The 27719-nt window shown below is 39.6% G+C and overlaps 1 protein-coding gene across 1 annotated transcript in view; it reads left to right on the top strand.

The window, feature by feature from the left end:
- LOC147748466 (A.superbus venom factor 1-like) overlaps nt 1-27719 on the top strand; it is a 276161-nt gene that overhangs the window by 116231 nt on the left and 132211 nt on the right. The window contains exons 15-19 of the mRNA XM_086962077.1: nt 5018-5147; nt 5346-5417; nt 14387-14581; nt 15329-15440; nt 27376-27461. Coding sequence (XP_086818203.1) covers nt 5018-5147; nt 5346-5417; nt 14387-14581; nt 15329-15440; nt 27376-27461 — 595 coding nt within the window. The remainder of the gene's footprint in view (nt 1-5017; nt 5148-5345; nt 5418-14386; nt 14582-15328; nt 15441-27375; nt 27462-27719) is intronic.

The following is a 27719-nucleotide window of genomic DNA, read 5'->3' as shown; positions in this document are numbered from 1 at the left end:
GACATTAATTTGACGGAGTCAAGAGGTTGTTATCTAAATACGAAGTGAAGCCGACCAGGTGAATGAGTGAGGTCTTAAATGGTGATTGTTCATGCCGACCGCGTGCATAAACGGGCCGTGCAAATAACCGGGTTCCGAGTTGTGGACAGTGTGCTTTTTTAAAATCCCTTAGTTGTGAAGTCTAATCAGAATGCATGCGCAGGCGTTAAGTGGAAAGATGTGCCGTGTTTAAAAGCGGAGATTAGCTTACCGCACAGTTAGTAGAGACGTCTGCTCGCGAGTAACCCGGAAGTTGCGTGAATTACCCCAGAATTGTAAACCGAGCATAAATACGGAAGTAAGGGCGTGAAGATCAGTGCAAGGGCATAAAAATAAATGACGGACTCTATGAGTGTAGCTAATGGAAAAAAGTGCTACCATTCCAGTGGTGGTGATCGATCAATCAAGTTAAGGTGCACAGAAGAGTGACAATCTGAAAATAATCTATCAGCATGAAAAATAAATAACAGTGTCGATAATCAATGTATATAACCACATAGTAACATATTATGCTGATGATAAACACGTAAGGTTAAATATTCAGATACTTAAATTGTGCCACATGTCGGACAAAGGAAAAAAGTTAAAAAGTTTATAAATAGCAACTGTATTCCATACGGTCATTAAGACCATGTGGTTTCATGCTGGACAATAGTGATATCCAATAGTTCTCTCTCTGTAATAGAGAGTTGTGATTGTCTTTTCCTTCCATCTTGGCAACGTTTTCAAGAACACAGAATATGATCTGGCTGATGTTGTGTCCTGCATCAATGAAGTGTTGGGCCACTGTAGATTTGATTTGTTTTGTTCTGATATTAGATTTGTGTTCGTTAAGTCTAGTTTTGATCTTCCGTTCAGTCTGTCCTACGTAGATTTTTCCACAGGGACATTTCAGCATGTATACCAAATTAGATGTGTCGCAGGTTGCTGTTGCTCGAATTCTGATCTTGTGACCCTTCATAGGGTGATCAATGGTGGTGCCTTTTATTACGCTGTTACAATGGTTGCAGTTCCAGCAGGGTGAAGTTCCTTTAAATCTAGTGTTGGTTTGGTCTTGTTCCGAGTGTTTTATAAGTTCTCCTATGTTTTTCGCTCTAGTGTATGCGAAAATTGGTTCAGGATCAAAAATGTGATTAAAGTCTTGCTCTGCTCTGAGAATTTGCCAATGTTTTTTTTATGGTTTTCTTGAAAGTTTTACTCATGGTTAAGAACTTGGATACAATGGTTATGGTTTCCTTGGTATCTTTCTTTGTGGCTAATAATAATTCTGTTCGTGTTTTGTTAGCACAACGTTGCTTGTCTTGCTCGAGTATATGATTAGGGTAACCACGTTGCTGAAATCTCATTAACATATTGGTTTGTTGTAAGTCTGAGTTCACAGGGTCAGAGACTATTCGTTTGGCTCTTATCAGTTGACTGTATGGCAGGTGTTGTTTGAGTGGTTCCGGATGAAAGCTGGAGTAATATAACGTATTGTTTCTATCCGTAGGTTTCCTGTATAAATCAGTTTGAAATCCTGTGGGAGTTTTGTTTATTTTTACATCCAAAAAAGGTTATTGATTCCGTTTGAATGTCATGAGTGAATTGGATACGCGAATCTATGTTGTTAAGTTTGTTCAGTTCCTCATCCAATATCTGTTTGGGTCCATGCCACAACACGAAAATGTCGTCTATGAATCTCACAAACATTTTCAAATGGTTGATCCACGGTTGTATGGACAGTATGTGATCCTCCTCAAACCTACTCATAAAGATGTTGGCATAGGCTGGGGCTGCACAATTTCCCATAGAAGTTCCGTTTTTTGTTGGTACCACTCATCGTTACATTTAAAGTAGCTGTGTAACAGTGTAAATTCCATGAGTTCCGTAAGAAATATTTTGAACCCCTATGACTATGACAATATTCTGCTTTGCACTATAGATGTCAACGCCCTATATACCTCTATCCCACACCAAATGGGGATTGAGGCTATTGAATACTGTCTGATCAGAACCGAACTCCAGGAGGGGTTCAAAATATTTCTTATGGAACTCATGGAGTTTACGCTGTTACACAGCTACTTTAAATGTAACGATAAGTGGTACCAACAAAAAAACAGAACTTCTATGGGAAATTGTGCAGCCCCAGCCTATGCAAAATCTTTATGAGTAGGTTTGAGGAGGATCACATACTGTCCATACAACCGTGGATCAACCATTTGAAAATGTTTGTGAGATTCATAGACAACATTTTCGTGTTGTGGCATGGACCCAAACAGATATTGGATGAGGAACTGAACAAACTTAACAACATAGATTCGCGTATCCAATTCACTCATGACATTCAAACGGAATCAATAACCTTTTTGGATGTAAAAATAAACAAAACTCCCACAGGATTTCAAACTGATTTATACAGGAAACCTACGGATAGAAACAATACGTTACATTACTCCAGCTTTCATCCGGAACCACTCAAACAACACCTGCCATACAGTCAACTGATAAGAGCCAAACGAATAGTCTCTGACCCTGTGAACTCAGACTTACAACAAACCAATATGTTAAGGAGATTTCAGCAACGTGGTTACCCTAATCATATACTCGAGCAAGCCAAGCAACGTTGTGCTAACAAAACACGAACAGAATTATTATTGGCCACAAAGAAAGATACCAAGGAAACCATAACCATTGTATCCAAGTTCTCAACCATGAGTAAAACTTTCAAGAAAACCATAAAAAAACATTGGCAAATTCTCAGAGCAGAGCAAGACTTTAATCACATTTTTGATCCTGAACCAATTTTCGCATACACTAGAGCGAAAAACATAGGAGAACTTATAAAACACTCGGAACAAGACCAAACCAACACTAGATTTAAAGGAACTTCACCCTGCTGGAACTGCAACCATTGTAACAGCGTAATAAAAGGCACCACCATTGATCACCCTATGAAGGGTCACAAGATCAGAATTCGAGCAACAGCAACCTGCGACACATCTAATTTGGTATACATGCTGAAATGTCCCTGTGGAAAAATCTATGTAGGACAGACTGAACGGAAGATCAAAACTAGACTTAACGAACACAAATCTAATATCAGAACAAAACAAATCAAATCTACAGTGGCCCAACACTTCATTGATGCAGGACACAACATCAGCCAGATCAGATTCTGTGTTCTTGAAAACGTTGCCAAGATGGAAGGAAAAGACAATCACAACTCTCCATTACAGAGAGAGAACTATTGGATATCACTATTGTCTAGCATGAAACCACATGGTCTTAATGACCGTATGGAATACAGTTGCTATTTATAAACTTTTTAACTTTTTTCCTTTGTCCGACATGTGGCACAATTTAAGTATCTGAATATTTAACCTTACGTGTTTATCATCAGCATAATATGTTACTATGTGGTTATATACATTGATTATCGACACTGTTATTTATTTTTCATGCTGATAGATTATTTTCAGATTGTCACTCTTCTGTGCACCTTAACTTGATTGATCGATCACCACCACTGGAATGGTAGCACTTTTTTCCATTAGCTACACTCATAGAGTCCGTCATTTATTTTTATGCCCTTGCACTGATCTTCACGCCCTTACTTCCGTATTTATGCTCGGTTTACACTTCTGGGGTAATTCACGCAACTTCCGGGTTACTCGCGAGCAGACGTCTCTACTAACTTTGCGGTAAGCTAATCTCCGCTTTTAAACACGGCACATCTTTCCACTTAACGCCTGCGCATGCATTCTGATTAGACTCCACAACTAAGGGATTTTAAAAAAGCACACTGTCCACAACTCGGAACCCGGTTATTTGCACGGCCCGTTTATACACGCGGTCGGCATGAACAATCACCATTTAAGACCTCACTCATTCACCTGGTCGGCTTCACTTCGTGTTTAGATAACAACCTCTTGACTCCGTCAAATTAATGTCCCGTCTATCCTTATTTACACATCTCGGGGAGCACCATTTCCACCGTTTTACTCATACTTATGCACCCATGTAATTTTCAGTTCTTTTAATTCCTCATATGAGAGTGCTAAAGCAACATTCCTCGTTTTTTTCTTTAGAAATATCCCCGGATGAAGGCATCTAATGCCGAAATGCATTGGGGATCACAAAATGATATAATGGATATGTGATTGAATTATTGACATGCATTACAAAAGAAATCTTATGAAATACAACGAGATCATTGAATAAACAACATAAAGCAAACTTAAATATATGTTTCTAACCGTTACTTCATAAGGATAAACTTTCTTATCTGAAGGCATTTACGGAGCCTGGGGGACATATTCCACGTCCTATGGATATGCTACCTACCTTATTGAAGAATAGATATTGACATAACCAGTGACATAAAGAATATTGTAATACCCCAGGTACTGAACACTTTGTCCCCATTGGTTTTGCGCTTTATGCAACACCAAACTGAAGTTGGTTAATTTTAACCTCAAATTCTATTGTGATAAAGCACAGAAGCCACAGCCAGAAAGCTGATACAGAATGGAGATTAATAACCAGATATAGCTAGAGGAGGTCATGAGGAAACCTCAGCTTTAACTTCCAGGTAAAAATTCAAATGATCCATTAAATTTGGAGATGAATCCAAGGTGGACGTTGAAACAAATATTTATGATCCACATGCATTTCGAAATGAAGACAAGGCGCACGTTGAACTAAACGTTCGTGTGAGCCTCCTGAATTTGTGGATGGAGGCAAAGTGCACGTTGACCTAATTATTCTAGTGATGCCTTCTAATTTGGGAATGGAGACAAGTTGCAGGTTGAAGTATTTGATGCTAGGAGAGGGTAGAGTTTCTATTGACACAAGTAAAGAAAGGTCTTAAAGGAAAGTCATGCCTAAGAAGGTTGCGTTGTGATTCCAGCCTTCATAAACATGATGGAGAGCAACAGTTTAACTCAAAGAAGTGCATGTCTTCCTGGCTAATTAATACCTTTTCCATTGTCATTTTCAGGTGTGGGACTCTGTGGAGAAGAATGACATTGGATGCACTCCTGGGGGTGGTGCCAACAATGTGGGGGTCTTTTATGATGCTGGACTGGCTCTTGAAACAAATTTTAAGATCTCTTCTCCACAACGATCAGGTATTTTATTCCTCTTATCAAGCTACAAAAGGAATCTACCTTCTTATGCATAAACATCAATATATAGTCTATTAAAAGACCACTACTAACACCAGTACCTCAAAAAATATAGACAATGTATGGAGAACACTTCAACACGGAAAATGAACTCATTTGCTGAATGCATACCAAATGGGCTTGTTCTTTCTCTTCCTGCAGAACCCACATGTCCTCAGCCAGGAAGTCGACGGCGTCGTTCTGTTCAGCTGATAGATGCCAAAGCTGGCAAAGGTTGGTAGCACTTTTGAAAAAGTTAGGAGAATTAATTTAAAGCCATATTAATCGATTAATGATGGTTTGAAAAAACGGTGTGTCCAAAATATATAAATATATAAATATATAAATCTTTAGAACCTTTCTATTACATGTATGTTTAGAATGGATGCAAATCACTTATAAGTTCTTTAAAAAGCTTATGACCTTCCACACGAAATGCAGTTATTCTGATTTTCTGATGACAGGCCACTACACATACCCTCACCACTTGTATATTTTCCAGATTTTTCAACCACCCATACCTAAGTCACCCTGACCTGCTGGTTGTTGCATGTCCCTGATCTAATTTGCCGTGGGCATACACAATGTATACCAACCTGCCACTAGCAGTCTATGCCTGGTCGATAAAAATACAGTGATGACCTCCACCCAGCTCCTGTCAGTGACAACCTATACATAATGTAAGCTGCCAGTGAGCACCTGTACCCAGTGTAACATGCAATAATATAATGTGCCCTGTCTAACCTAGCTATAGCTGACGATGCCAGTAAACTACGAGTCAATCATGCCATACTGCCCATAGGTCTAACCTGCCTGTGGCTTGTATTGAGTCCAGTTACTAGTGACAGTCTATTACGAGTCTAATTTGCCTGTGCCTGCATTGGCCACCCATTACTGTTTTAACAAGCTGGTGAGAGCCAGACCAACTTGCCCATCTCAAGACTTACCATGGAGTAACCACATCCCCTTTCTAACCTGCATTGTTAACTCAAACATACTGTATCTTGCTAGAGATATCCCATACTCTGTCAAACAGGTAAGTAGGAATTCATATCATGTGTAACCTGTCAGTTTGGGCTGATAACAATCTAAAGTTGTTGGCGAGTGCCCAAAACCACTTCAACATGTGGTGACAACTCACATCTACTCCAACCTGCCAGTGGGTAGGCAGACAAAATATTGATTTTCAAAAATCGACGGAACAGAATATAGAAGGTAACTAATGTTGATATTTTTAATATCGATGGGACAGAATTTCAAAGGTAAGTAATATCGATTTTGTTAATATCGATGTTAGCAATATCAATGTTACTAATATCGATGTTACTAATATCGATTTTTATATGATTTTTATGTATATTAATATGTATTTAATATGTATTTTAAAAAAAATATAATTTAAGTAAATGTATTTTAGTACTGTAGCGGGTTGTGGGTTTATAGGGGAATAGGGTGGGAAGTAATTTAATTATAGTAAATTAACTATTCATTTTTAGGAAGTATAAATTAATTTTAAGTAATTGGTAAATAATTTGTATTTGGTAATTTTTTATTAATTGATTAATTGATAATTATGTTCTGTATTGGGTATGGGTTTATAGGGGAATAGGGTGGAAAGTAATTTAATGATACTATATAATTATTAATTTTAGGAATTATAAATTAATTTTAATTAATTGGCAATTCATTTTTATTAATTAGTAATAAATCCTAATTAATTGATTAATTGATAATTATGTTCTGTAGTGGGTTATGGGTTTATAGGGGAATTGGGTGGGAAGTAATTTACATGTAATTAAGTAATAATTTGTTTAAATTAATTGTTTTGTTAATTATATTATTGTTAAATAATTAATTGGTAATTAATTATTATTAATAGGTATTTATAATTAATTTATTTGTACTTAATTATTCATTGGTCATTTTGTTTTTAATAATTATGTATTGGTATTTGTAAATAATTTGTATTTATTTAATAATTTTTTTAATATTTTAAAATAATATTTTAATTATAAGAATGTTATTTTTAACTTCTATGCTAACTAACACTTTCCCTTCTGTTGCACTCTCTGGAGTTTAAATAGTAATTTTTACCCCTACGCTGTCCAACACTTTCCCTACTGTTGCACTCTCTGTAGTTGGAATAGTAATGTTTACCGCTATGCCATCCAACACTTTCCCTAGTGTTGCACTCTCTGGAGTTGGAATAGTAATTTTTACCCCTACGCTATCCAACACTCTCCCTACTGTTGCACTCTCTGGAGTTGGGATTGTAATTTTTACCCCTACGCTATCCAACACTTTCCCTAGTGTTGCACTCTCTGGAGTTGGAATAATCATTTTTACCCCTACGCTATCCAACACTTTCCCTAGTGTTGCACTCTCTAGAGTTGGAATAGTAATTTTTACCCCTACGCTATCCAACACTTTCCCTGGTGTGGCACTCCCTGGAGTTGGAATACTAATTTTTACCCCTATGCTATCCAACACTTTCCCTACTGTTGTACTCTCTGGAGTTGGAATAATAATGCTTACTCCTATGCTATCCAACACTTTCCCTACTGTTGCACTCTCTGGAGTTGGAATAGTAATTTTTAACACTCTATGCTATCCAACACTTTCCCTACTGTTGCACTCTCTGTAGTTGGAATAGTAATTTTTACCCCTACGCTATCCAACACTTTCCCTACTGTTGCACTCTCTGGAGTTGGAATAGTAATTTTTACCCCTACGCTATCCAACACTTTCCCTACTGTTGCACTCTCTGGAGTTGGAATAGTAATTTTTACCCCTACACTATCCACCACATTCCCTACTGTTGCACTCTCTGGAGTTGGAATAGTATTTTTTACCCCTACGCTATCCAACACTTTCCCTACTGTTGCACTCTCTGGAGTTGGAATAATAATTTTTACCCCTACACTATCCACCACATTCCCTACTGTTGCACTCTCTGGAGTTGGAATAGTATTTTTTACCCCTACGCTATCCAACACTTTCCCTACTGTTGCACTCTCTGGAGTTGGAATAGTAATTTTTACCCCTACGCTATCCAACACTCTCCCTACTGTTGCATTCTCTGGAGTTGGAATAGTAATGTTTAACCCTACGCTATCCAACACTTTCCCTACTGTTGCACTCTCTTAAGTGGGAATAGTCATTTTTACCCCTTCGCTATCCAACACTTTCTCTACTGTTGCACTCTCTGGATTCGGAATAGTCATTTTTACCCCTATGCTATCCAGCACTTTCCCTACTGTTGCACTCTCTGGAGTTGGAATAGTCATTTTTTGCCCTTCGCTATTCAACACTTTCCCTACTGTTGCACTCTTTGGAGTGGGAATAGTAATTTTTACCCCTATGCTATCCAACATTTACTTACTTTTTAAAATTTGTTTTACATTTTTAAATTTGTATTTATATTATTATTTTATGTGTATAGATTTATTTGTAATTTATAATATTTTTATTTATTTATAAGTTATTACAATTATTCTTTGAAGTTATTATTAAGGAAGAATATATTATGTATTATATGTATATGTTTACTTTTTTATTAACTTATGTATATTAGTTATTCATTTTAAATATTATTACATATTTTAACTATGTTTATTACATTTAGATGTATTATTTCATTTATATTACATATTTTTTTAATTTGAAAAAACAATATTTTTTAATTACGATATTTTTGACATTGATATTTTTTTCTGATAATTTTGTACTTACCTTGTTGGAGATAGGATTTCGATATTTTTGTAATTGATATTTTTGTTGCGATATTTTTGTAGGTCGATATTTTGTATATTGACATTGTGTCAGACATTCCTGCCAGTGATATTCCATACCCTGTATAGCTGACTAGTGGTAGCGAATTCTTCAGAGCTCAATATGCCAATGACAGCCTGATCTAACTTGTCAGTGCTGGACCATACCCTAACTCATACACCTTCCACCCTAAACAGATGCAAACAAAATAAGCAGCATGCCACACCTCACAACGATGCTACAACATGTCTACTGCACAACTAGCTTACACTACAAAACAATACAGCGCACCAACTAACTCTCAACCACGGTCCCCACCAACTACACATGCAGACCCATCAAAATGCCTTCTTAGCCTGCTTAATCGAGGAACACAATACAGAAAGCTACACAATTGCTATCCTCATACCGCCAATACCAACACTAAGGACACACCTGCTGTAAGCACACAAATTACATGGAAAGGCTGGCGATTCCTGCTGTTGGGGGCCCGTTTGTGGGCCCCCAGGGTGTGGGGTGCACATGGGGTGTACCTATGGTACCCCCCTGCTTTTACATGTACAATGTGGCAGGCAACGTGCGGTGCCTGTCACATTGTGCATGTAAAAGCACAACATGTATATTTTACATTGCGGTGGGTGCTGCTTGCAGCACCGCAAGCCGCAATGTAAAATATAAAGGTTGCGCCCGCCACACTGGCGGGTGCATCATGATTGTTATGGTGGGTCCACCGCAACTATTGCGGGCGGTCCCTTGGGCACCTGCGATGGCGGGCGGACTTTGTCCGTCCGCCATCGTGATCGGCCCCATAGTCCTAGCATTACCAAAGCATGTTCTCTAAACTGTCTACTAATAAAAGCTCTATCGCTCTCTAAAAACAAACATCAAATCTTTGACTTTTCCACTGACACAAAATCTGGAACACTTAGAAACACAACTAACATCCAGTACAGATCTAGACATAATAAATTCTGTTCAAAATTATCTGAGTGGCTACAGGAAGCTTTTGATATCCTAATACCACAAAAAACGACACAACAGAACAAAAGAAAACAAGCAGCTTGGAGAAATACAGAAATAAAATAGATAAAACAACAGAGTAGAAAGCTGCAACATGCCTGGCTCAAAACAAACACCAATCAAGACAAACTTTGCCTAAAGAAACTTTACAGATTATACAAGTCAGCTATCAAAAAAGCTAAGAAAATGTACTATTCAGTCAGAATTCAAAATGCTCAATGTGCAAATAAAACATTCTATAAAATTCTCAAAGAATTTCGCAAACCAAATTGCCTAGAAGGAGCTCATTCCATTACTCAAATTTTCACAGACAAACTGCCAAATCATTACACTGCCAAAGCAGCCACATTGGGCTCATGTTTAAAATAAAGACAAAGCACTAGCACCAACCATTTTCTAAAACAACAATCCAAGGATACTCTAACCCAGCCTCTTCGTTCCGCCCAACACATTTCAAACTACGAATTTATGGACCTGGTCTAAGGAAGAAGGCCTGCCGGCGGCCCTTCTGACCCTGCTCACCAAAAACCTTCAAGAGAATTCTTCTAACAACCTCTGCTGCCACACCAGTAAGAAGAATCATCAACAATTCCTTAACTACCAGAATATTTCCAGAAGAACTCAAAAAGTCAAATATACGCCCATTACTGAAGAAAACAAACTTGGTCCCACTGAACCCTGACAACCAAAGACCAATTACAATTGGACCTTTCCTTGTCCAACTAATAGAAAGTACAGAAGTCGTCTAGATGTCACAATTCATTGAAGATAATGCCACACTGTTAGACTTCCAAACGGGATTTTGTACAGGAAGAGGCACAGAATCTGCCCTCGTTGCCATCTAGGAACACCTAAAGAACACAGTTGAATGGAATGGGGTTGCTGTGCTACTTCTCTTGGACCTCTTGGCTGCCTTTGACATGGTTGACTATGATACCCTGATACAAGGACTCTACGAAGCAGGCATAGAAGGGACTGCTCAAGACTTGATCACATCCTACCTTCGCAACAGATTAAATTCATTATCTCACCCTTTCTCGTCCAAATCATACTTCACAAAAGCAGGTGTCCCTCAAGGCTCTATCATCTCGGCCATACTTTTCGACATCTACATGAAGTAATTAACGTCACTGATCAATCAATTTCGCATCACATGCTATAACTATGCAGATGATGCGCAAATACTCCTTCAACTGGAATGCCCCAAAGACATTGGAAAGTCGCTAATTTTTAGCTGTCTCAGAGCCGTGGATCAATGGATGGTGTGGAGCCATCTCAAATTGAATGCTTCCAAAACAGAAATACTCACATGTAGCGAATGGAAAAATTATGACCCCCCTCGCCACCTGGCCTGATGATCCGAGAACTTTGCCTAAGGTATCAAACAAAGTAAGAAACCTCAACAATGACAATGGACTCCAAGCTATCAATGAATGCCCAAGTAGACCAACTAGCAAAAACAAGCTTTGTTACTATAAAAACCCTGTGACCAATCTTCCCCCATCTGGGATTTCCACACAAGATCCAGTCTACTACTAGGTCTCTTGTGCTGTCCAAACTCGATTACGCCAATAGCCTCTACCACGGATCACCTTTAACAACTATAAAAAGACTACAATGGATTCAGACCTTGGCTGCCAGAATACTCTTACATATAAAGCATCATGACCACATCTCCTCTGCCTTGAAAGCCCTGCATTGGTTACCGGTTTGCAGAAGATTCACGTTCAAGTTGCTTTGTATCACCCACAAAGCGATACATGGAAATGTGTGCTCTTCATCAGGAGTAAAATCACCAAACACATTTAACAAAGGAACCTCTGTTCTAGAGAAGCACCTTCCCTCAAAATCTCAATGTACAACAAAAAAACAGGGGTGGAATATCCTTCTCTGTTCATACAGCCATACTATGGAACTCTTTACCCCCCCCCCCAATCATAAGATCCATGGATAAGCACCTTGTCTTCGGAAAACTACTCCAGAATTGGGTCTTCCCTACATAACCACCATACACAAACAGAAAAAAACAGCATATCCCTCTGTATGTAAGCATTTATTTGGACTAAAGATATGTATCTATATATCTATATTTGTGTATTGCTTTGTATAAACGTGAATTATATTAATTATGTTTTAAAAGATATAGTTATGTGTTACTTCTGCTTAACAAATGTATATATTACTGGTAGTTACATTATTTTATGTTTTTAACATGTATATAAGTGACGGCATAAATTAGTAAATCTTTTATCATAACTAGTTATGTACAATTGCTTCACTATTGAATTACAAAAAATTAAACAAAAACCATACAGGTTTTTTTAATGTACAACAACACTTGAAAGCCGGAGTTTCTTAAATGCATCTATAATCTACATATACTACCTTCCTTATGAATATCTTTACCTTCCATGTACTTTATATCTATTACTTTTCTTCAAATTCAGCATATCCAAAGCACTACCCTATTTCTCACCCTAAACCTCTATCAATATATCCTCTACCTCCACTCTCTCATTCATCCCAAATCCCATACCACTACTAAGATCCCCCAAATAAATCTTTCTAAACCCGTACCTCTGACTCTTACAATTCCCTTTTATTCATCCCAAACTCCCTCTTTCTGCCATGAACTTATAAAAAATATTCTAGACCCTCCAGTCTTCTGCCCCTTCTTTCCTCTTCTATCCCTTCCCTCTTCCTTCTCAATCCAAATAACTTTCTAACATATCCACCATGTAAAATACTTTCATATTTCATTCCACTAATGTTGCCACTAAACCTTTATGGGTTCCGAGTAGCGTGCTACTCAACAAAAAAGAGCTTCAACACCTCATCAGGGGTAGCAAGCTTTATATAAATACAAACCTTTTTCCCTTTCCTGTCCCTCCACTATCCTTCTCAATCAACATAACTGTCTAACATATCCACCACTCAAATTACTTTCATATTTAATTTTACTAATTCACCATAAATTTTTTATGGGTTCCAAAGTAACATGCTACTCACTAAAAAAGCGCTTCAGTGCCTCGTCAGTGGTAGTAAGTGCTATATAATTGCAATAACAATACAATACAATGCAATACCCAGTCTCTAAGCTGCTAGCAACTGCCACTTCATCCTTGAGCAGTAGCCTTTACCCAACATATTGCAGTTGAATCCAGCACAGCCCACAAAGACAGTCTATAACCAGTCTCCCCTGCCATTGGTTTTTCATACTGAGTGTAACCTGCCATTGATGTAGAAAACTAAACAACTATTATGTAAATTATTGAATTAATTTCGACCAGTGGCAACTACTGAGACGACATTCCAATCCATTGTACTTTTGTTCATTATAGCACTTTTTGTAAGGAACAGTCAAATGGACATTTGACTTGGACAAGCTCCAATTGCAAATGTCTAACCCAAACCGCCATTCCAAGTGCCTTGTAGACAGGGACACAAGCAAGTCCAGACCCAGTACAGTTATTTGGGCCTCCACATTGAGACACAGCATGTGTCCAATAGCACAGTGAGCACAGGAGGCATATCATGACTTGCCTATTGACAAACCTAGTTTAACATTGCCGCCTTGACCGATGCCGCGTTTGATCAGATGTGGAAGTTTGTAACCCGGTTTAACTTGCAGTGCCAGCTACAGTGGGTTCAATACTTAAACTGACTTCTTGGCAGCACAGACATTTGTTTACGAAGGAAAAAACATGAAACCGTGATGAGAAACATTTGGTAAAAATTCCATAAAAGGACAGATATGTTTGCCGCACTGAGGAAAAACTAATAGAAACAGTATTAATATTAACAACTGCAAGAGGCAAAATTGCTTCAATAAAAACACCTCTCTTTAGAGCAGAAACATCTTGAATATTTCATGAATGCTTGGTAGTCAGTGTAAATAATTTTGCTGACTTACAGCGGAGAGGACTGGGTTTTTGTCTAGCCTATATCCTGAACACAAAAGCCCTTGACAGATCATCTATAACCTCTGTTCCTTGTCTTGACCTCTATTGCCTATATTGTTTCTCTATTTCTTACTGTTATATGGACAGCGTCCCTATATAGCTTAGTTTGGATGTGCTTAAAAAAAATGTAATAAATAAAAACAATAGAATAGGACCATTCAATGCTTACATTTTCAGTGCCAGTCATGGGGTAAGGCTATTAATGTATACCTTTTTATTGAAAAAAACAACCCCTTCTAAAGTGCTACAACCATCTCCTTCTGATACAGCATGTTAGTCTTTACAGTTTGTCAACTTATAAAATCTTGAAAGGATCAAATTCCAGTAGAAACATGTGTTGTTTAGGTGGGTCAAGTGGTTTTCCTCCGCCTCAATTTTGAAATATCAATTGTGGTATTTGAGTAACATAGAGGGAGGCATGCTGTGAAAATCCTTTTTTTCCCATTTCAGCTTCAAAGTTCAAGGGGATGGAGAGAAAGTGCTGTGAAGATGGCATGAAAGAAAACAACATGGGGCACGGCTGTACAAAGCGAGCTCGATATATCAGGGAGACCACGGAATGTGTGATTGCGTTCATGGACTGCTGCGAGTTTATCAGTAAATTGCGGTTGGAGAAAAGACGGGAGCAACTGCTTTTGTCAAGAAGTAAGTGTCATTCACCTGTGTCAACATCATCACTGAGAGTAAAAGTACATTATATTGGAGATAAAGTACCCCCTGCCGTACATTATAAGGATATTGAAAGTCACTGAGGAGTTCCATAGCCTTATGGAGGAACCAGACTGAATTCCTTTATAAGGTTATGGAACTCCGAGGTATCTAGCAATATCTTTATCATGTATGCCAGAGGGTATGTTATCCCATATAATATATATGATCACACCATCACTTGCCCCAAAAACTACATAAAATCTTGGTGAAAAGCTGTTTGATATGAAAAAGCAAGCATGTTTGCAAACATGAGAATAAAAATAAAAATTCTAGTTCAAAATAAAACACATCAAAAACCTGTTAGATGTTTGTTGCAAACAGACATTAGAAACAGTCCGACGCTGGTTAGTTTAAAAAAAAAAACAAAGCTGCAGTAGCTAAGAATGTGTAGAAACATGCAGAACGATTTTAGCTTTTTCTATCTAAGGAGTGAAAAAAATAAACATAGCCTCTCTACTTGTCATTGTAAGCTATTAAAATAGAGCAGAAGAAAGTAAAGCAACATTCTGTTATAATTGCTTTAAACAGCTTATTCAATTATGCTCCGTGACCTGGCAAGTTTTTGAATTTGAGCACTTTACCCTAAGGAGAGCTGGACATCCTTAAACACAATGGAAAAGGAAATAAATCTGGTGTTTGTTTATAAGCCTTTTCTAGACCACCTTTATTTTATGCTTCTAGGCGAAGTTGATGAAGGATACTTATCAGAAGAAGATATCACCTCAAGGACCGAGTTTCCAGAGAGCTGGTTCTGGAAGGTGGAGCAGCTGGTGGAACCTCCGGATGCGAATGGGTAAGACTGCTCTGTATTAAAAAGTTATCTACTAATCAGAAATACATCACCTGCAAATGGGAGCTCACAGGGTCTGTCAATTAAGGTGGGCTCTCCATGCAGTAAGTCACATCCTTCCACAGCCAAATGTACATTTATTTCAATTTGTCTCTTACTGTATACAATTTGTTTCTGTGAATGAACCAACAGATCAGCCTACTTTTCTGTCTCTCAAAATCAAATATGCCTGAAAGATTAGTTTCAAAATAATGTTTGTTGACTTTTAGATATCTTACATTATCCTTCTTACAAGGACATTATCAATCTGCAGGTGGACACGAGTACATGATGTATGCCAGCCATTACGTCCACCCCAGCTTGCCAAATCACCTGGTTCCCTCCCTTACATCAAAACAAATTTCAACTGTACCTTATCACCCCTCATTGTTTTTGAAGAGTTTTAGTTTCTGTACAAATACATTCAGGACATTGGATTTAAATAGCCTGTCTCTTTAGTGCTATCCCCACAATATTTGTTTCTAATTTATTGTAAGCAATCACTGCTCCTATTCCAGCACAACTGGCTGAGAGTATACTAGAATAAGTATATTTGTGTCAATAATCAGATGTTTAGAAAATCAAAATGTCTGTCCAATAGGGGATGGAATATGAACCTTGGTTGCATACAATACAAATAACAATTTTGGGTATGAGATTTTGGGGTCTCCAATCTTTATACTTTTACTTTTCCATATCATATTTCTACAATAAAAATGCCTTACTGATAAAGTGTCTTGATTAGTCATTTGTTAACCACTAGAGAAATAATTCAGATGTTGTTTGCACTGCAGGTAAGCAAAGTATTTCTAAACTTCACAAATCTTTAAATTTCAAATAGGTTCCAAAACATAGAACCAAATAGAGGGAGAAAATGTCAGTTCAAAAGAAGGTTGTAATTTGAATATTGTGCAAAAGAACAAATCTACTCTATGAAATATTTTTTGAGAAGATTCTGTTGCAAAATTGTTTTTTCCCCACAAAACTCCCTCTCAAACAATTTTCAGATACTTAGTAAACCCTGATTTAAATTAGCTTTACATCTGAATGTACAACTGTTACATAATTGAGGGACAGAGCTCCTTTTGATAGCCCTGCCATCACACATGCAATGGAGTTTCTAGTAGTCATAATACTGCTTATTTAAACATCTCATTATTGCAACAAATCACCCAATTACAATTGGAATTAATATTGTCCACACACTGCCAGGTACACTCAAGTCAAATGTAAGCATTGCTGAGATTGTGATTCATCACATTCTTTTGATAAGATAAACATTTTAATATAAAAACGAAGTCACTTTATGAGAATGCTTAGCATTTTAACTACTCCCTATTACAGCAAAGACAATAAAAGAGAGAAAAAAAATATGTGGAGCCTGTATGCCATTATACTTAATAGCATGCCCACTTACATTCCTCTACTCTCTATCCTCTCACCTATTGTACTACTAAATTTCGACATATAGTATATTGTTTTACAAGAAAATCAAGAACAGAACATTGAGTGACAAAATATTAAAAGGCAACTGTATAAGAGAAGTATAGATTTACTATTCCTAACTCTACATCTATAAACCTTAAAGATACATACGCATACACATATACATTTTTGACAATAGGGTTCCGTCGTTGCCAAATGACCCTGGGTTTGAAGCGTTGAATAATAGAGCATCATTCTGTGTAATATTCATCCAACTACACCACCAACTACACACACTTGCCAAATAGAGAAACACTCACTCAGAGTGGCTGAAATGCAGCTGTATCATTTATTACTAACACGGAGAAGATGCATTTCAGCCATTGCTGCCTTATGTCATGACAATCAGAAAAAAAACAGCATAATAAATTGGCAGACGTAAACGACAGACTTGTGTAAAAAATGTATTGGGTGCCATCTTAGAACAGAGTAAATGCATACACAATATAATAAAAACTATGAACTTACCATAAAATTACAGAACATTTTGCACTAATATCATCTATCAGAAAATTAATGCTTCACACAATTAACCATATCGCTCCCCGATGCAGGCAAGAGTTAATACAAGACATGTAATGAGCAGAATTAACCCTAGAGTGTAAGTGAAATTAAACAACAAAATCAAGGATCTAAAAGAAATAAAATAAAAAATAAAAATCCCAGGTGAGTCTCATCCATAGTACATAATACTGTGGAGAAAACCCCAGTTGGTGTTGGTATTCACAATACAAACATTGTAGAAATGTGATATCATAATTAATATGTGTCCTAATTCACGTGTTATACCTATACTAAAGACATGCTGTATCAGATAATGTAGGAAACTGGCTCTGTATATACTATACCAAGGTAAGGTACAGTATGCCCAGACTTAAGTGGATCCCCAAAGGTAGGCAGTGGCTAAAGTAGGTAATACCTTGCTCTCTATTTTTGGTAGTGCGGGCAAGCAGTAAGGCTTTAACAGAGGGTAGTGTTAAGCATTTATTGTACATACTCAGGCAAGAAAAGATGTCCGACACTCAAAGACTGAACTCTGACCAATTTGTTATGTATAAAAACATTATTTAGTTGTATTTCATTTCTAGGACCAAGCCAAGCCTCGTACAGGTAAGTGTAATAGTACTTTGCAAGAATAATGCAGTTAAATAGAGTTTGAATGCAGTTGAATGCAATTTGATTGGTTACAGGTAAGTCATTTGTTCATAAAAACAGATGGAATTACTTTTCAGTTACTATTGAGATTACTTTGTAAGTTACTTTTCAGAATACTTTTTTAAGTGACTTTTTCTATTCAGTGTGATATGCTTAGCCATCATACTGGGACATTTCCTAGATAAAGGGTAAGTGTTAGACCTGGCATCTTTGGAGTGGTTTCCCCTGTCTTTTTGGCCTCTACCTTCTGTATTTTTGATGTTGTGCTGGATTTCGTTTTTGCTGGTTTAGATGCTTTGGACACTCTGCCACTGCTGATCAGTGCAAGAGTGTAAGTGCTCCCTTTGTAAATTGTTATGATGATTGGATATACATGATTAGCATATTTTTATCACCAAGAGGTCCCTAGTAAAGTTCACTGGGTGTGCCAGGGCTGGTGATGACAAATGCTACTAGTGGGCCTGCAGCACTGATTGTGCCACCCACATGAGTAGCCCCAAAATGGTGTCTCAGGCCTGCCACTGTAGTGCCTGTGTGCAGTCTATGAACTGCCATGTCCTCCTGGTCAGTGTCCCCACTGACCAGGCCTAACCCTTCCTTTTTTGGGCACATTGGTCACCCCTATGGAAGGCCCAAGGTACCCCCTGGGCAGGGTGCAGTGTATGTGAAAGGTAGGGCATGTACTGGTGCAGGTGACATGCTCTGGTAGTGAATTACAGCCATTTTCATTTTTCACTATTGTAAGGCTATCTTGCTCCATAGGTTAATATGGGGGATGCTGGCTACAGTGGCTACCAGCATTTCTTCCCATAGGAACAAGATTGGACATAAGAGTCTAGTATCCTTGAACTCAGAATTTAATAACACATCTTTGAAAGGTTGTTTTTGAATCCTGTGTTTCAGAACAGCACTTTTAGAAAGTTGCTGTTCTCTTGTCTGACCTTCCTGTGTGCCTTGGCCTGTTTGTGTATTGACTGTCTGGTTTGAGAGTGACAGGGGCTGGGGATTCCCCAGGAGGCTGGCTGAGTCAGCCCTAGGCTGAATGACTGCATTTGCAACTTGAGTGGTGGGAGGAGATAGCACCTGGGCCTGAATAGGGCTGTGCCTGCCTTCCACAATGCTGGCTCCACCTCCTGCTGGGCGGCTGATGACCCTGCCTCTCACTCTGAAAAGAAAGAAGAAGCCAGGAAAACAAAGTGCTCAAGAAACACCCAGAACTGGTTCAGACCGGGCTCAGTGCCCACATGCACAAAGAGAACAAAGACATTTAGGGGTATAAGTACAGGACCCCTGACAACAGAAAATTAGATCATCCTGGAATCAAGAAGGAACCTCTGCCAAGGAGAAAGCAGAAACTGAATAAGGAAGATTGTCCAGCTGTTGCTCGTCTGGATTGCCCTGCTGTTGCTTTGCTGCCAAGGAGAGCGGAAGGACTTTGCTTTGTGCTGTGTCCCCTTGCTTGAAGTATTCTCCAAGGGCCTGAGAAGAGCTGGCTCCCAGTTCTGAAGTCCCAGGAACAAAAGGACTTTACCCCCAGCTTCCCCTGAGCTCTACTGAGAGAGTTCTGTCCTTCCTGGAGTGCGTGGCCCATGTGTGGTACATCTGAAAGTTGTACCTGTACAGTTGCTCTGCCCAGTAATTTGGGTCCTGCTTATATAGGATTGGGGGAATTCCGTTTGGCCCAGGGGCCCCCTCTTTCCTGCCTTTCGCGATTCTTATCCTAATCTGTTTTATTGTGCCTGGGAAGTTGGTCTCCTTGACTAGAAGATTTGGGGCCTCCGGTCGTGGCTGCCGGACCACAGTGTCTTGTTTTGTTCCATTTGCTTCTTTATTGAAGTGGTGCACTAAGTATTTTACCCAGGCCTCCTCAGTTATGTGGGAATTTGATTCCAGGGGCCTTAGGATTTTTTATTTTGTTTACTGCGAGCCAGAATCTTGTGCTTTTAGTTTTTGCATCATAAAGCAATTTAGCCCATGTTGTTTTCTGTGGTTTCCTGTTTTATTTGCCACAAGATATTATTCTTGCTGCTTTTTCGCTTCCGCAGCTCCATATGTAAGCTGCTGTTGGGACCTTTTTTCCGAAGTCTGCGGAGTGTTCTGTTAATGTCGCTTTTTATTTGCCTTAATTTGCTGGTTTGGGTTGTTGGTGGGTGGGTTTGTTGATTGTTTATTGACCTGATGAGTAATTTCTTTTGGTTGTTTGAGCCATGAATTACCTTTTGATTTGGAATTAGCTGGTCCAAAGTTTTTCAAAAAGATCTCCCAGGCGCTTATATTATTATCATTCTGTGACTTGAATTCTTCCCAGCAGATTTTGGCCTCTTTCTCGAGATACTCCAGGTCATTCGTTTTACATTTGATTCTTTTGCAATTTGAAGTGACCATTAAGTTTTGCGCTTCAATTGGGAAAGTTTGTGCTGTTCCCTGTGCCGTCAGGGTCAGCTCTTGTGGCAGATGGTCGCTACAATCTAACATACCAATCTTAAAATCACTTACTAATTTAAAAAGTGGGTAAGATAAGAAAGTGTAGTCTATTGCAGTACTGGACGTGGAATTATGATAGGTTGCTGCTTGGGGGCAGTCGCCAGGTATTCGCCGTTTAGTGAAATCAGGCCCAACTTGTTAAGTCCATTAGTAGATCTTTGAATAGCTTAGTTTGTTTTCCCCACATACTCTCTTCCTGAAGTGGGACCCCTCTTTCAAGGAGTTGGTCATCTGCAGGCTGATCGTTTCTGAGGTTCCTTGAGAGGAACATATTAAAATCTCCTGATATGATTTAATTTGGTCTTGCAACTAACGTGGTTAGTTTGGTCAGTTCTGACACCAGGGATTTTGCTGCAGTTTTTTTTCCCTTTTTGGGTGCAAGTAAGTATTCACCAGGATTAGCTGTTGTCTTATTTTTCCTGGGGCTGCCTTATCCAACTGTATTGCGTTAATTTCATTGTTAGATGTATTCTTGTTCAGCAGTTCTTTAACTGTGTTTATTGTTTTTATTGAGGCATAAGTGGTGAGGCCTCCATTGTGGTGACCAAACTTTGAATTTCTGCTAGCTGGAAGGTGGTATGATTTGTAGCCTTGAAGGTGAAGCGGCTCTTCAAACCAGGTTTCTTGGAGTAGAATTAAGTCATACTGCTGGAAGTACATCAATTATTCTTTATTCATAGTTTTTGATCCTAGGCCATTTATATTCCAGGAACATAATTTTAACAATGGTTTTAGCGATGGCGAGTTCCTGTTTTGTTTTTTGATCTGTCATGGACCTACGGGTCTGGTGTTAATGGCTTTTGCTATCCAGGACCAGTCTTTCCCTGTATCCTTCTCACCTTTGCCCCTGAGCGTCGGGATGTCTCTAACCTTTGGTTCGACTGAGACTCCTCGGGCTCCTCTTAATATAGATTTTTTGGTCACATCGGTTCAATCTCTTTTTTGTATGATGTCTTTATGGTCTTGGAAGTGCCGAAATTATGGTTTGGGGTAGCCGACTTTATAATAACGTTTTATGCGGATCCCCCATGCTTGTAGTTGCAAATCCTCTTTTAAAAAATATCCACTAGCTCTCCTGAGGTCCAGGTGGTTTTTTGTTATTTCCTGTTCCGCCAGGTGCTTGTAACTTTTGAATTCTACTGATGCCAGATCTCGGGTAGCTAGTACTGCCAGGTTACTAATAGAGTTTAGTACTCAAAGAATGTTACTCCTGTTTAAGGTGTCCTCTGGACCCTTTGATCTATACTCAGGGATGAATAAAATTGATTTGAGGTCATTGTGGTCGGGGGTATCCTGAGATTTTTCGGTCTTTAGTTCAGTTTGTCTTCTCTGAGATCTTCTGGCTACTTGAGGGTCTTTCCCCCCTGGTTCTGTGTCTCCATTTTGAGATTAGCATCAAATGATTTTATCCGTATTTGGAGCACTGCACTGGTTACCGGTTAAGAAAAGAATAATATTTAAATCATTGTGCATTATTTTCAAAGCACTCCAGGGAAAGGGTCCCTCGTTCTTGACATCGCGCATAAAATACTATATTCCGTATAGGAACCTTAGATCTGCGCAACAAAAACTGTTGCAAATCCCTAGGTTCAAACAAGCACGTTGGGGAGGTAGGAGCTTCTTGTTGAGATCAGCTAAATCTTGGAACCTTCTCCCACCAACAATTAAAAACAGCCCTGATCGGAAAGCATTCAGGAAGTCAGTCAAAACATGGTTATTTCAATCTGACCTCTAAGGTTGCCTGCATTCTGGCCGCACATGCTCTCTGAGTCCTTAGCGCCAAGACGCCTCCGGGCATTCGTTGCGATCTATAAATTTAAAAATCAAATCAAGAACCAGACTCTGGTTCCGTCCGAATCCTCAAGTCTGCACCACTCTGTACCCGACGCCACGTCCCGAGTTTGAGTGGCCCAACACCACAAGGAGGTCAACCCAGTTACGCGACCTGGGATCTGGTGATCCATGACCTACCTCAATTCTCCGGATGACGCCTGCAGCCTCTATATGGAGTATACCGCGACCAGTAGCTGGTAGGGAAACCCGACGCTTAAATGCACCCCTGTACCCAACGCCCCATGGCCCTGGGTGGGCCAAGCGATGGTGTCCAGCCATCCCCTGCATCCCAACTTACCTCTCCAACCAGTGGTCACCTTCAGGAAGCCTCCCTGCCGGAACCTGCAGTCTTTGTTCTGACCGGAAATTTTCAATTGAAAACAAGAGAGCATTCAATGCCAAATCAGCGCCCTGTATCCAGCCGCCCCTGTGCTGCTGTGGGTGCACCTTGTGTGCTAACTCAGATCCCCCTTTTCCCTGGGCATTACCCTACAAGCTTTGCTCCCACAACCCAGTGGCTTGCCCGAGAGCACCCACCAACCACCACCCCCTAGCCCCATAGGCTAACATTGGGCCTCAGCAGCCTTTACCCAGCCGTCCTAATGCACCTGAGGGTACTCTTTGAGTGCATCCTTCACCCTAGGGGAACCCTTGTTTTAACCCCAGAAACTCAACCCTGAAGGCTGATTGCTTACCTGCAAACCTAAAACAAGTATTTCCTCCATAGGATTGCATTTACTATTTTTCCTATGAAAAAGTTATACAGTGTTGAGTTTTGTTTGTATGGAAACCTGAACAACTATGTTTTACTGTCAAAGTGCTTTACTAACCTTTGTCTAGGAAATGTCCCGGTGTGATATCTAGGCTTACTACCCTGAGTAGAAAAAGTAATCAAAAAGGTACTCTCAAGAGTAATCTAAAAAGTAATCACAAAGTAATTTCAACTATCAAAGTTTTACAAACCTGTAACAAAGTCAATTTCATCCAGCTTGCTTATGCAGATCAACCTGTTTTGAAAAGTACAATTTTACTTGCCTGGACCACGTCCTGCTTGGTTCTAAAAATAAAATACAACTAAAGAAATATTTTTATACAAACAATTGGGCTGAGCTCAGTCTTTGAGTGTGCAACATAATTTCTTACCTGAGTGTGTACAATAAATGAATTGCACTACCCTCTGATAAAGCCTTACTGCTCGCTCACACTACCACAAATAGAAAGTAAGTTGCTATCTATGTTTACCTCTGTAAGCCTTTGGGGATCCACTGGACTCTGTGCACACCATACCTTGCTTTGGTATAGTATATACAGAGCCAGCTTCCTACAATGTGGTAAACTGTTACCTGTGTGTTTTCTATAAAGGCTTGTGTGCAACTTTCCACCTCTGGACTCAACTATTACAAACAGGAATATAGTCTTTTTATTGCCTGTGGTACAAGGAAAGTCTAAGTTGAGTTTATACCTCCTCCATGCCTTTCCAAATGATTAATAAATCATCCATAAATCTGAGCCACCATATGGCATGTGCCATTTCCTCAGCCATGTCTGGAGCAGTGCACACCTGTTTCTCCCACCAACCCATGAAAAGATTGTCGTAGCTGGGGGAGAAACAAGTACCAATCCAATTAAGCTGACAGTACAAGTTACCATCAAACAAAACAATGTTGTTGGTCAGGTGTTAGTCTAGTATCTCTGTTATCATGTAATTATGTGCATTATGTATGGGTCTGCCCCGAGAGAGTGCTTGCAGGTTTGTATACCATTTAGATGATCAATGCATGTATATAATGAACAAGTATCCAGGGTCATCATAAATAAAATTGTTATATGTTGGAAAATTAGAGGGATATGGGAATACTTAAGCAGGAAGAGTTTCGGTATTTGAGGATTGACCTACCTGTCATGTTTGTCCTTTACCTGCTTCCCAAGGTACATAAAAACCCAATTAACCTCCCTGGCAGCCCTATAGTCTCTTCCAGATGTAGTGCTCTCAAGCAAATATCTAGGTATTTAGTTATTTTCCTTAGAAACTTTGGGCCCAATTCACAAAGGTAAACTTAGACCTGAATTCTAAGTTTAGATCTAAAGTCTACACTCGTGGCGGAGGCTCCAAAGTTGTGGGTGAGTATCCACACTCGAGGTGGAGTCTCTGCAAAGAGAATTCATACTACGGAGATCCCCCTTTCAGTGTGGAGACTCCCCTATGACTGCAGGGTTCCCGCCACGAGTGCTGAGGCCCTTTGTGAATCAGGCCCAATGCTTAGACCTGAAGTCTAACTTCAGAGCTGAAGTCTAACTTCAGACCTAAAGTGCAACTTTGCACCTGAAGTCCAAACTAGACTTTAGGTCTAAGTTTACCTTTGTCGGGCCCTTAGCATGTACTCTCCGATCCTATATTAAAGACATGAAAGAATTTTCAACTAAAATAGAGAATATACACCGGGAAGACGTTTTTATTATGATGACACAAGGTGGGTCATTAGGATGACGGGCGGACATAGTCCGCCCACCATCCTATCGGGACTGGGGAACGCCCTCCATAAGGGCGGGGGTCCCGTGGGTGTTATTAGGATGTGGCCGCCACAGTGGCGGCCGCATCCTGCATTTATAACATTGTGGCGGGCAGTGCCCGCCACAATGCCATAAATGCATGTATGCATTTGCATACACAGTGCGGCAGGCACCGTGCGGTGCCTACCGCATTGCATATGCAAATGCAGGGGGGTACCACAGGTACCCCCCGTGTGCACCCCCCACCCCTCCTTCACTTTGGGGGCCCGCAGAGGACCCCCAAAGTGAAGACCGCATGCCTTTCTGTGGCGGCATTGCCCCTATGGAAAGGCATTGATAAATGCCCATCATAATATGGCTGGCGGTGTCTGATAGACACTGCCACCATATTCCTGCCACCATATTATTCCTTTTCCGCCCGGCCGCAAGGCGACCGGGGCGGAAAAGCGGCGGATGGTCTTTCAGTCCGCCGAGGTCCCCCCCGCTATACTAATATGGCGGGGGGGAAGCGAGTGTGGATGTCGAGCGGATTGCCCCCGCCAGGCTGGCGGTGGCTACCGCCAGCCTGGCAGGGGCAATCCGCCCAACATCATAATGGGCCCCTAGATGTTTGTTCTTTAAAAGTTCAAGTTTTTAAGGATGTGGCCTAATGGCTAGAGTGGTTCACCTCGAAGCTGGGGAACTGGGTTGAAGTCTCAGAAGGGAAGCTCAACATCCTGTGATTCTGAGCTAATCGCTTAATCTCCCCATGCCTAACAAAATGAAAGCCTCCTTCTGTAACGCAACTTGTGCTCATGTAAAGTGCTTTGATACCTTTGGGTCGAGTTTGCGCTATATAAACCCTCCCCCCCAAAAAAAAGTTTCAAGTTCAAATTCTTTATTCAAGTGCACAACGTCTCCATAAAAGCACAGACATATACAATTAAAACAATTAAATACATAGTAATATGCAATGTATAAAACCAATATCTTTAAAAGGATCATTAAATAGGGCTTCATAGGGCTGCAGGCTTGCACTACTGTTCTCAAAAAAGGGCCTACATGAACACTTACCTCTTCATCCGAAAGTTGATATAACCTAAAAAAGGCAATCTTAAAATCATTATTATTACGTCTCTTTATAAGGGGAAGTAAAGCCTGCTTATTGTACAGTTAATAAAAGACACCTAAAAATAGAAAATGCAAAATGGTTTGCCCTGATCTCCCATCACAGGGGCAAGGTGTCAGATCAAGATTTCTTTGAAAACCCAAAGGGAAGCACAGTAGGTATTTGATTGCTCTGGCCCTATACCCCCACCGACCCATTTGTCCAAACAGCTATCTTGTAACTGGGCTATCCGTTGTCCTTTTCAGAGAGGCTACCACAGTCTACTTCCTCGTCTCCGTAATCATTCTTTCAGTGTGAGCGAACTCATACAAAGCTTGCTGAAGATGTTATTTGCTAATACCAATGGAGTGCTCAGGGCCTGATAGCCAATCTTGCAAAGACTTGCTTCAAAGCCAATCTTGCAAAGACTTGCTTCGACTCCTGCTAACCTCGGGATCGTGAGACCCTTGTCACAACTGAGACAGTCTTTAATATTATCTCTCGTAAGACTAGCCTCCTTATTTCCACACTGCTAACCATAGTAAGGGGGTCACGCTTTAAGAAAATCTTCTATATTTGAAAGGCCTAGTTCATTGGGGTAAATAAAATGGGATGATGAGATGGGGACGGCTAAGACGTTTGTTCTTAAAATACATGCATTGATCCTCTAAATGATAAACAAGCCTGCAAGCACTTTCTCAGGGCAAGAGCAATATATTTCTTTGTGCATAATGACATGCTTGGACAATTCTATCCACCTCGAAACACATCCCCTCTTATATGGACCATCTATTTTTGGCCTTCAGAACTGGGCATTTTCAAGCATACTCTCTCTGGAGCACATTTTGTTTCATAGTTGTTACCTTTAGTTTGAGACTTCACAGCCTAAATAATTTCAGAACAATTGCTTGAGGAAGTTACATGCAGTATCTTGTTAACATGGGTCATCTTTCTATTGGGTAACATCACATTATTTTTCTGTGGTTGAAACTGTGTGAGTTCATAAGTCATGCCCATTTTTTAAAGTGGCTACATCAGATAAAATCAATTTAAAGAGTGTATTTATAATTAGAGTATCTTATCATGTTCCTGGCATACACCAGTGTACGTTTGACTGTGGGTGTGCTTAATCTTTCTCATCACACCAAATCTATTCGCTAGACATTCCTTACCTTCTGTTTATCTTTGCTATAGCAATACTTGTGCTACTGCTCTTAGGCTAGTCTTATTTTAGACCTTGGCTCTTATCATTCCCTCTTCAATTGTTCTTTCCACATTTAGGCAAATGACTTGTCTCCCTCTCCACTATCAGCTCACCCTGAATATCACTGTTTTCCTCTTTAGACTCTCCAGTAAAACATTGCAAATGTTCCTGAAGGATTCCATCACCACCTGGGAAGTTCTTGCTGTCAGCCTTTCTGCCGGAAAGGGTGAGTTCCGGATCTATGGTGGAAATGTAGTGGTTGACAAAAGGTTATTTACCTGTAACAATATTAAATTTCCAGTATGGAATCTGCTTGAGAGTCATATGTTTGGAATAGTTTTCTCTTTTTTTTTGACAGTATGACACACAAAGTTTATTTAGACCATAGTCCATAAACCATACATAGAGCAATGGATCGCATATCGTGATAAGACATTTAAAACCACAATTCATTTTACACATTTACAGCACTTGTAAAACCATA

This window comes from Lissotriton vulgaris, chromosome 1_1 (genome assembly GCF_964263255.1).
Source record: "Lissotriton vulgaris chromosome 1_1, aLisVul1.2, whole genome shotgun sequence".
In the NCBI taxonomy this organism is placed as follows: Eukaryota; Metazoa; Chordata; class Amphibia; order Caudata; family Salamandridae; genus Lissotriton; species Lissotriton vulgaris.
Note: the sequence above shows the minus strand (reverse complement) of the source record. Positions and strands in the feature narration are given on the sequence as shown.